Raw genomic sequence first — 10,724 nt, 5'->3', positions numbered from 1 at the left:
TATATATATATATATAATATAAAAGAATTGAAAGTATTATCGACATAGCATTGAAGGTAGTATAATTCTGTGTAAAAATTAAGTATATCATACGTTAAGATTGCTAATTTGTAATTTGTGCCGGTTTAAGGGGATGAGAGTTTTAGTTGAGTTAAGAAGAAGATAAATAATTCAAAAGAATATAAAATTATAACAAATTATTATATAATTAGTGCGTAGAATACCTATTTATATAATTTTTGAGGTAACTAACATAACTATCTTATATTTAATTATAACTAACTTCTAACTATGTTAATCTAATTCTAACATATATCTAATTATATTCAACTATATCTAATCAAGTTGGAAGTGTAAGAAAATACAATATACGAAAAAATAAAAGTACAATATAATTAATTAAAAAGTTAAAAGAAAAATAATACAAATTGTAATCACATCGACTGAATAAGAAAGTTGACGTAGAAGCTCGTAGCGGTTGAAGTGTATAACTCTCGTCGAAATCTTCTACTACTTTGAACTAATTTGAAAATCTTCTTGTGTCTCCACGACACTCACTCTGTATATAATCAATAATTATAATGTTAAATTTGACTAACAAAATTTGACCACTGTACGAGATAAATATAAAGAAAATAAAAAATATCTAACTATTATAAGATAGAAGAACAAAAAAAAATGAAAAATATTAAAAAGAATCATTTAACTGCTATAGAGTAGAAGCATACAACAAAATCAATAATAACTAAAAAAGAATGAAATATGCAACCAAATTTTGGAGTGCATGACAACTTTAAAAAAGTATTTGACCACAAGATTTTACAACAAAACATTAAGCAGCAACCTTACTTGAAAAAGAGAATTCAATGGTTCATCAAAAAATACCATGTGTTCATTGGAACAAACCATCTCATAAGAACCAGCTTAGTATCCATAATTTCATCTTTGATGAACTCATTAAGGCAAAACGTACACCAACCCCTTAGAACAAAAGTATATACCGACATCTAGACCAATCCAATTACAAGGAGCAAACTCTCATCCATTGTAGCTTGTTGTAGAATTTAATATTCTTAACAACCAAATTCCACCTAACTTTAGCAAAAATAAGATGAATCTACTTGATTCTTGAATATTTGTAGGAACAAGAAGATGATCAATAAGAGTAAGAAGAAAACTAAAATCAATTAAAACTTGATAAAAAATCTCAAGAAAAAGAGAAATAGTCAATGAAAAATATAAAATTTGAATAGTACCATTTAGATAATTAAAATAACTATCTTCATCTAATCACAACTAACTTTTAACTACCTTAATTTAATTCTAACACGCATCTAATTATATTCGACTATATATAACACAAAAGGTTAACTGGTATTTTTAAAATTTATTCACGTGAGTATAAGAGATATTCAAAATCTATTAGAGACTTGTATTCTTAAATCTTAAACACTTTGAATACAAGCAACTATTAGATTATTATACCAAACTGAATAAACTAGATTTTTATTAATAAATTACATCCAGACATCTTTTTAATTTAGTCTCTCACCTCAAGACTATTCACTGCCAGTACTTGCAAATATCTTGAGGCCCTACTATGAATTGCAATGTTGAGAAGAAAAAAAAAACAGTGTATTAATATTTAATACATCAATCTCTACTAACAAAAAATATTGGTCACCCTTAATAGATAGTTAAAGAGGTGAAATGTTGGATAGTCACCCTTGATATAATACCAACAATTACTAATATTGGTCCAAAAAAAGAAGTGAGTCCCTAAAATTGATTCTCATTAATTGGTTAGTGCTTGCTTGCACACAATTAACTCATTCATCACACACCTGATCTTGTAAAAGCAAAATGGAAAAAGAAGAATGAGCTTTTGACACGTAATATAAAAAGATCAAATTATGAATCACTCAAAGTCCCTTTAGAAATTAGAAGAATTGCTAGTAATTTCACATGCAATGAACAAAAAGTAATGTGTAGGTTTTGTTAGTCATTTTGGGTTAGAACTCCTCCTACAACGTGAGAAGAGACACTTTTGGCTCAATAAATTCTTAAAGTGCCACAAAATCAGAATCTCACGTCAACCAGATTATGTAGTAGACGCCACTAAATTTCCATTATCATTAACACTGTAAACTATCTTTGCTATATTTGAGATCGTTATAAATTCAACAACTAAAATATTAATATCCCCTTTCGAAATAAAACTATAATATTATTTTTAGTTTATTTCTATTAATTTTTTTTATATGATAACCAAATGTTAGTATATTACATTTAATATTTTTCTCTTTAAACTCGTCCTTTCACTCTTAATTTCTTCAACTTTTATGTCAAACTAAGTAAATTATCCAACTTCGACCTCCAATTAATTTTTTATAGTAATTATCACATCCTATATTATATTAGGTAAATTTAATTACTATACAATACATATTCACAAAAACTTCCGTATTAATTTTTTTATAATTATTCTTGGTTTAATATTGTCAATGCATTATAAAAAATACTAAAACAGAAATAATAATTTGTGAAAATATTACTTTGGGTTATTAATGCAAATAATATTTAATATTTAATTATTATTTCAAAGAGGGACAATTTATTTCTAATCCGAAGAACATGATAACCTAATCTATATGCTAATATGTTTCCTTTTCCAAATTTTACAGATCTATAGCCTAATCTGTATCTGTTAGTGACGCGAAAATGGTAAAGTAATCTTATTTTGTGTGGCTCAAATTATTATGTTCAATTTTTTAGATGTTAATTCATATAAAGATTAATACATAATTTGTTTTACTCACTATATACTATGATTAAGTTTATTATATTGGAAGTGGGATCTCGTTTTAAAAAATGGAATAATTAATTGAAAAGTTAGAACAAAACAATAAAGTAAACTTTTCGATTCCATCTTAAAATATTATGATATAGGCAACTGTTCTCATAAAGAAGATACATTGTTACTAACAAAAAAAAAAGATACAATATTGTTGCAAATGAAGCATATTTGTGCGTTCTTTTGAAAAATAGTATTCTATAAAAAAATTAATTTATGCAAATTATTTATATAAACAAAATAAGTGAAATTAACTTTATGTATATATGTCAATCATTTTTCATTCAATTGTTGTTTCAATATTTTTAACTACCTAAGCATTAAAATATATACATGGTCGAGTTGCCCCCTATTCCAATAAATCCATCATGCCAAACCCACTATAAGAGCCATATTAATTATGCAATTATACGTGTACATAAAAATGACGTAACCAATTAATTCAATGTTGGTATAAATAATAGAAGCCATTCTATGCTACTTCTTAGGAAGAAACACAAACCTTCTTTCAAGTGTTCTTCCTCTTTTCTCAAATCTAACTTATCTATTGCTCCTTCACAAAAACAAAAGAAAAATGGCCTCAGAAAATTCAAACTTTTTTGAGAAAACTAAACACCACATTGCTATGATATGTTTACAATTTGGCTATGCTGGTATGAATATTATCACTAAAGTTTCACTCAACCAAGGCATGAGTCACTATGTCCTTGTTGTCTATCGCCACGCTTTTGCAACTGCTTCAATAGTTCCATTTGCATTTATACTTGAAAGGTTTGTATCATAAACATATTTACACATTTCATAAAGAATCATTTTTTTTTCACATGTCTAAGTTTTTTTTTTTTTTAAATGTCTATGTTTTTTTATTAACATATACTCCACCTTCCATAATAAAATAAAAATAAAAATAAATATATTTAATATATACACTTTTTATTTATATTTTATTACGGATAGAATATGGATATATCGTTTTAATTAAGAATTAATTTGAATTAGTATCATGATTTAAATTTTCAGGAAAGGTCAGCCAAAGATAACATTCAGAATCTTCATGATACTTTTTATCCTAGCTCTACTTGGGTTGGTCTCCTACCTAATTAATTTAATTTATTAATTAATGCATTTACAAGTTTGCAAATTAATACTAAATATTGTGATTATTGTATTTGATTAACGAAACAGGCCAGTGGTTGATCAAAATTTCTATTATGCTGGATTGAAGCTCACATCCCCAACCTTCGCATGTGCAATGAGTAACGTGCTTCCAGCCATGACTTTTGTGATGGCAGTTTTATGCAGGTAAATTAACCAAATATCTTGATTCTTTTAAGGGTATTGTTTGGAACAGAGAATTCTGAAAAAATGAAATGGAAGAAGGAATGCATAATTAATTTCAATTTCAAGCCAATATTATATAATTTCATTAAGAAATTTTCAGGATAAAACAAATTAATTAATAATCATTTATTTATTTATTTTTGTATATACTATATCACTTATATTTAAAAATAGAAAATTTATCCTTCTATATTTCTTTTAAAAACTCTCAATCCAAATCTCATTACTAAAATAAAAATTAATTAATTAGTGAGATACATTAGAGAAAGAAAATATGATTTTTGACCGTAATTAATTAATTAATTTGTCATTAAATTTAGTAAGGAGAGAATTAGAGAATAATTTAATTACCAACGAAAATTTAGTATGGAGAAAGGGTTAGACATTTAAAATAAAATATGATTTAAATTGCATACACGTATACACTGTGATAGTGTCTCGAATAAGATTATTTTTAGTTAAAAAAATTATGCAAAGCTAAAAAAAATCAAATAGGAATTTATTTTTCCTCTAACTTTGGTCAAAAATTAGATTATTTTATTAGTTAATTTATACTAAGGTTATCCTTGATTTTTGTTTTTAAATATGAAAAGGATGGAGAAGTTAAACATAAAGAAGTTGAGTTGTCAAGCAAAGGTATTTGGAACACTATTGACAGTGGCAGGTGCAATGTCGATGACATTATACAAAGGTCCTATAATGGAGTTGCTATGGGCCAGACATAGACATCCTCAAAATGAAACACAAACAACAACCACCACAGGATCCTCTGAAAGAGATTGGATTCTAGGATGCACTTTCCTTATCATTGCCACATTTGCTTGGGCTTGTCTCTTTGTTTTGCAAGTAAGGCGTTATTATTAATTAAAAGTACAAGTAGACAAACTATAATGTGAAATTGGTTTATCGTAAAATTTATTTTAAAATATAGAAATTTTCAAATTATAACAATTGACAACACTTTGAGAAGTATAAGTTAACGGTCATCCCCATCTTTACGCCTAACATAGTAACTTGATTGATATTGGTTTGACAAGTTGAGTTTTAAAAAACAAATTTAATTTTTTTTATTTTTATTGGATTGACATTAATCAAATTATTATCTTAACTATAGAAACAAAGATAGTCTCGTCATCATTGATCGCACTTAGAATTACAGATAATTTTAAGTATATAAAAGTATACAGTAAAACAAAAATTAATGCACTAACTTTAATTTTCGTACTTTTTTATGTTTGAGAAAGTATGTATATCTTTTAGTTGATGTGAATGAATTATAACATTTATGTTAAAAATAATTGGATAGACAAAAGCTCTAGAGACGTACAAGGATCATCAGTTCAGCCTTACTACACTTATGTGTTTCATTGGAACTATTCAAGCTGCTGCTGTTACTTTTGTGGCTGAGCATGATCCTTCTGTTTGGAGGATTGGTTGGGATATGAGTTTACTTGCTGCTGCCTATGCTGTAAGGATAACAACTTAGCTATACTTCCTCTTGCATTAAATTTATTACAAAATATTATTAAAAAACACAATTTTAATATTCAATAATTTAGAGATTATTTTTATAGATCTTGAAGAAAAAAAATTATTTTATGTTTGTTTACTATGATAAAATTATTATCTTTTGAAAAAATATTTATCCAAATTTCAAAAATAATTTTAAGTGAAAAGTTTTTTTTCTATAAAAATCAAACAATTTATATGTCTTTTTTTTTTACAGTAACTATTTATATTTCTTATTAATTATCTTTTCTTATCATTTTGATTTTTGTTAGGGGATTGTGACCTCAAGCCTAACATACTATGTGCAAGGGCTGGTGATTAGGAAGAAAGGACCTGTCTTTGCAACTGCCTTTAGTCCACTTATGATGATCATAGTTGCCATCATGGGCTCCTTTATCCTTGCAGAACAAATTTATCTTGGAGGGTAAATTTCTTTTAAACTTTTTTATTTAATGTAAATTTTTATTAATGCCCCTAATAGCAACACACATATATGGACTTGTTCACATAAACAAAATATGCATATTAAATTTAGATATTAAATTTAGTTATCAATTTTTTTAAATTCCTCTACGTTGAAGATTAAAACACAAAATCTAATATATCTATAAATAGTTGTGATATAACGATAATATAAAACTTTTTACATTAACTGTACATAACAATTAAACTATATTTTTTAACTTCATAGATTGTCACAAGATTTTAAAATAGTTGATCATAGTATGCAAATAATTTTTCGTTACAAAATTGATTTTTAACGATTATGAACTTTTTTTATTAAAATAAAAATAATATTATTCCAACTTGTAAGTGACTAACTAAAGAATTAAATTTTGGCCTTTTGTGAGTGCAGTGTGATTGGTGCCATCTTGATTGTTATAGGCTTATACTCTGTTCTATGGGGAAAGCACAAGGAACAAAATGAGAAAAAAGTTGAAGATGATATTCCTTTGCCTATAAAAGGTGCTCAAATGAGTGGAAATTTAGGGGCAGTGATTGATGACACAGATCAAGTAAAATATGGTCAAATTGGAGATACTAACAACATGCTTTCATCAGTTGCAATAAGCATGCCTACTAGAGACTCTACTAATAATGTTAACCAACAAACAAATGCTTGAAAAATATGGAATATGTCATTTACTTCATCACCCCCCCATTTTGTCCCTTTTTAACAAATTTTCCTCACCCCCGCCCCCTTTTTATTTGAGCAAATATATATAATTTTGTAACAAGTTCCAACTAATCCATGTAGAAAAGGGAATCATAAAGTTTTTCTATCTTTATCTCTTTTCCTTCAATTTTTTTTCTTCATTCTTATTTCTTATTGGTAGTTGAATAGTCTAGAATATTCAACTTGTATATTTTACAATGAATTGTAGGAATCTATACAAGATGGAATCTCTAAAGAAAGAAACACGTAAAAATAATAATAATAACAATAATAATAATAATAATAATAATAATAATAATAATAATAATAATAATAATAATAATGAACCTATATCAATAATCTTTTAAGTAAAAAACTATTAAAAGGAAAAAGAAGACATAAACCTAATCCAATAAAAAAGAAATGTCAAAAAATGTTAATCAAATCATGGAAATTTTTTTGTTTTTCAATAGAAATTATATAATATAGTTTTTTTATGTATATTATTCCTGGTTGTTGTAAAAATCACCTCTCTATAAAAAATTTCACTAACAATAGAAGGATATTGCACAGAATAATTGCCTTCTCTTCATCATCAATATTTCTCCATTGATATGTTTCACTAGTATTTTTATTTTTAAAGAATACTTAGTTGCAGTTTTAATCCTTCTATTTATACTAATTTACAAAATTGGTCCTTCTATTTTAAAAGTCAACAGTTTGGGCTCCTTGCTCTGATTTTTTAACTAAAAAATAATGACGTGAAATGTTTTAAATAATGTGACATATGATACAATGATGTAGAGTGATTAATATCTATGAAATTGAAAAAAAAAACGTCGTGAAAACTTAAATTTCAACTTCTAAATTTTTTCATATTTTTAATTTAATTAATGACATATGAATAATTAATACATATAGATGATTCTATATATATCATAGAATTGTATCTCACATCATTTAAAATATATTAAATCGTCATTTTTTTTAGTTTAAAAATTTAAAAGAGACCAAAACTGTCGACTTATAAAATAGGAGGACTAATTATGTGAATCAATATAAATATATGAACCAAAACTGCAATTAAATAAAAAAAAAATCACAATATCTCAAAATTATGAACAATCTTTTAAAATATAAATCAACAATAATAAATAGCAAAAATTCATATTTATGACTATAATCAACACTCTTCCTCATATTAGAACATATATATAAATCATATGCATACAATTTGTCACATTTATAATTAATTTGAGGACCTTGTAGAGGTTTAGTGAAAATACCATCTAATTGATTATTGGAGTTCACCCAAGAAGTTTTAATGATGTTAGAAAGAATCTTATCTCTAATAAAGTGACAATCAACTTCTATTACTGTGTTTAGTCCTACCATAAAACATCGGATTTAAAAAATTATATAATACTAACTAATTATGACACATAAGTTGCATAACACCTAGGATCAACAAGGGAGACTCATAAAGTTTCTACATCTCCGTCTCTATCTCTTTTTTCTCTCTATCTTTTGTTTTTTCATTCCTATTGGTATAGAGGTTGTGGAATTTCATGTCAAAAAAAAAGTTGTGGGATTCCTTTCATTCTATTTAATGTTTTTAATGAAGCCTGATTAAGATTCCACTAGGCATGTAGTGATTTGTGTTTTCTCATATTGATAAGTGTCAAACCATTTTGCATTGTTGGAGAATCTAGCATCAAGTATGTTTCAATCTATTATTGATCATATTTAAAAATTCTAAAGTGGATGCACTGTTCTAAAATTTTAATTCTATTGTTTGTAGTTGCAATCACACAATCATGCTTTATTCCGATACCATGAATTAACTCTCTTTACTACAAATAAATAATGCAACCAAAAAAAATATTCTGCAATATGTTAAGGAAAGATCTTTACAATTTGTCAAAAGAATAACAATATCTTTACAATGTATCTAACATATCTAATATAGCACACTAAAATAATAGAGGGAACTTTTCTCATTTTACAAGTCACTTCAAATATACATATTTAATGCACGCATTCAAAAAAATCACAGTATTTATGTGGATATGTACTCTAAAAAAAAATTGTTTTTTTTTTTTTTTTCAAATGTTTGCTTTTAAAATCATGTGTGCTTTTAAAATTTTGAATTTTGTAAAGTTGATCGCAAATAATATGCACTATAATAACACATCAAAGTATAATGATATACACCGTCCACCTATATATAGATTATAAGAAGATTGATGGTCATGATTCAAAGTTATTTAATTGTCATGTGATCGTTTTAAAAAGTTATTTAATTGTCATGTGATCGTTTTAAAAAGTTATATAACTCTCTATTCTAACCTTAGTCATTGATAATTTAATCTATTCGTTTCTCTTCTCTTATTTAATTTAATCTATGCAAACAATAGTTTAGGAAGCAATGTACCAAATTTATTAATTTGTGTGTGTTATTAGCATTAATGAAAGTATGCCCCCAGGGATCGGAGGATTAGTTTCATAATATATTCAAAGGGTCTTAGTAGTGGAATACCAAGAGGCGGATTGTTGTAGAATACCTAGAGATGTCTATTGAAATCAAAGACCCTAATTACAGTTAATTAGAAAAACAAAGTATATACATTTTAAAAACAATCAATTTTATGATACACGACCATAGGCTTTATATATAGATTTGAGATATGAGGCTTTGGTTTTAAAGCTAAGAATGTGTGGAACTTATGACGTGGAAGACTTTAAACGAATCTCAATATAAGATGTGATGTGTTTTTATATTTAGGTATATATGTTAGCGTTTAAGCTGTTCTTGCAATGGAAGTAAATAAAAAAAGAAAGGAATGATATGAATGTATTGTTTATTGAGAGATAAATATGTTATTTATACATATCTTTTATCACATCCGTTCTAAACGAATGAATTTGTGCAACTCATTATGTTGAAGACTAAACGAATTCCAATATAAGATGAGTGATGTGTTTTTATATTTAATTATATATTTATCCGCCTCTTGTGTTTTAATTTCCTGCTCCTAAATACACTATTAAAAATTAGAATCCAATAAAAAGCCAAAAAAATTTGAGAATTTGATGAACATTCACCCTAAATTTATTCTTAAATCCAATTTTTCAAACAAAATTGAAAATCAGCCAATTTGCCGGTTAGTTCAGTTGTCTCATGATAATAGTTTGGTAGAATTATACTGTTTTGTTCAGTTTTCTCATTATAATAGTTTGGTCGAATTATATTGTTTTGGAATTGAACCAGGTTGAACTAGTTCAATTTAATTGGTGAATATGTAGAAGAATATTATAGTTACCAGCCCATATTCATTGTCATTTGTTATTTTATTTATGGAACACAAATATATAATGGCTTGAATATGTAGAAGAATATTATAGGAATCAGTCTATATCCATTGTCATTTGTGATTTTACTTATGGAACGCAAATATATCAGGTAATACATTAATATCTTCACACAACCTTATTGCTGCATTGGAAAGATCAACAATACCAAATTATTTGCTAAAAAATGCTAATATGAAATTAAGTAAAGAGATTAATTTTTATAGTGTAAAAAAAATTGAACATTGTCGTCGCATCGCATTGGAAGTAGTTAGGATAAAATTAAATATTTTTAATGATCTAACAATTATGATTAATCGACAGCTTAAAAACTTTTTACACTTAAATACTTAACAAATAACAATATATAATAAAAAAACATACAAATCTGGGAGTAAATGAAGTTTTCGTGAACAGAAAATTTCAACAACAATCCCCGCAATCATTTTAACGCAACCCTTTATTTTTTGTTACATCAAACTTGATCGAATTGCCCTCCTTAATAGATGCAGA

At 26.2% G+C, this 10,724-nt stretch overlaps 1 protein-coding gene across 1 annotated transcript; it reads left to right on the top strand.

Moving 5' to 3' along the window:
- The first annotated feature begins 3,331 nt into the window (after positions 1 to 3,331).
- LOC101512262 (WAT1-related protein At5g07050-like) lies at positions 3,332 to 6,993 on the top strand. The gene is made up of 7 exons (XM_004511031.4): positions 3,332 to 3,625; positions 3,875 to 3,937; positions 4,040 to 4,156; positions 4,789 to 5,041; positions 5,502 to 5,663; positions 5,977 to 6,128; positions 6,561 to 6,993. The coding sequence occupies exons 1-7, from the start codon at positions 3,429 to 3,431 to the stop codon at positions 6,826 to 6,828; spliced, it is 1,212 nt and encodes a 403-aa protein (XP_004511088.1). The 5' UTR covers positions 3,332 to 3,428; the 3' UTR covers positions 6,829 to 6,993.
- Positions 6,994 to 10,724: the final 3,731 nt, after the last annotated feature.

The sequence above is a fragment of the Cicer arietinum genome, chromosome 7, assembly GCF_000331145.2.
Source record: "Cicer arietinum cultivar CDC Frontier isolate Library 1 chromosome 7, Cicar.CDCFrontier_v2.0, whole genome shotgun sequence".
NCBI lineage: Eukaryota > Viridiplantae > Streptophyta > Magnoliopsida > Fabales > Fabaceae > Cicer > Cicer arietinum.
This window is presented reverse-complemented; position numbering and strand designations above follow the sequence as displayed.

Excerpts from the sequence above, each read along its gene's own strand:
- LOC101512262 (XM_004511031.4), top strand. The coding sequence starts at position 3,429 with ATGGCCTCAGAAAATTCAAACTTTTTTGAGAAAACTAAACACCACATT. Across the intron at positions 4,157-4,788 it reads GTGATGGCAGTTTTATGCAG|GATGGAGAAGTTAAACATAA; the intron begins GTAAATTAACCA and ends AAATATGAAAAG. Across the intron at positions 6,129-6,560 it reads GAACAAATTTATCTTGGAGG|TGTGATTGGTGCCATCTTGA; the intron begins GTAAATTTCTTT and ends TTGTGAGTGCAG.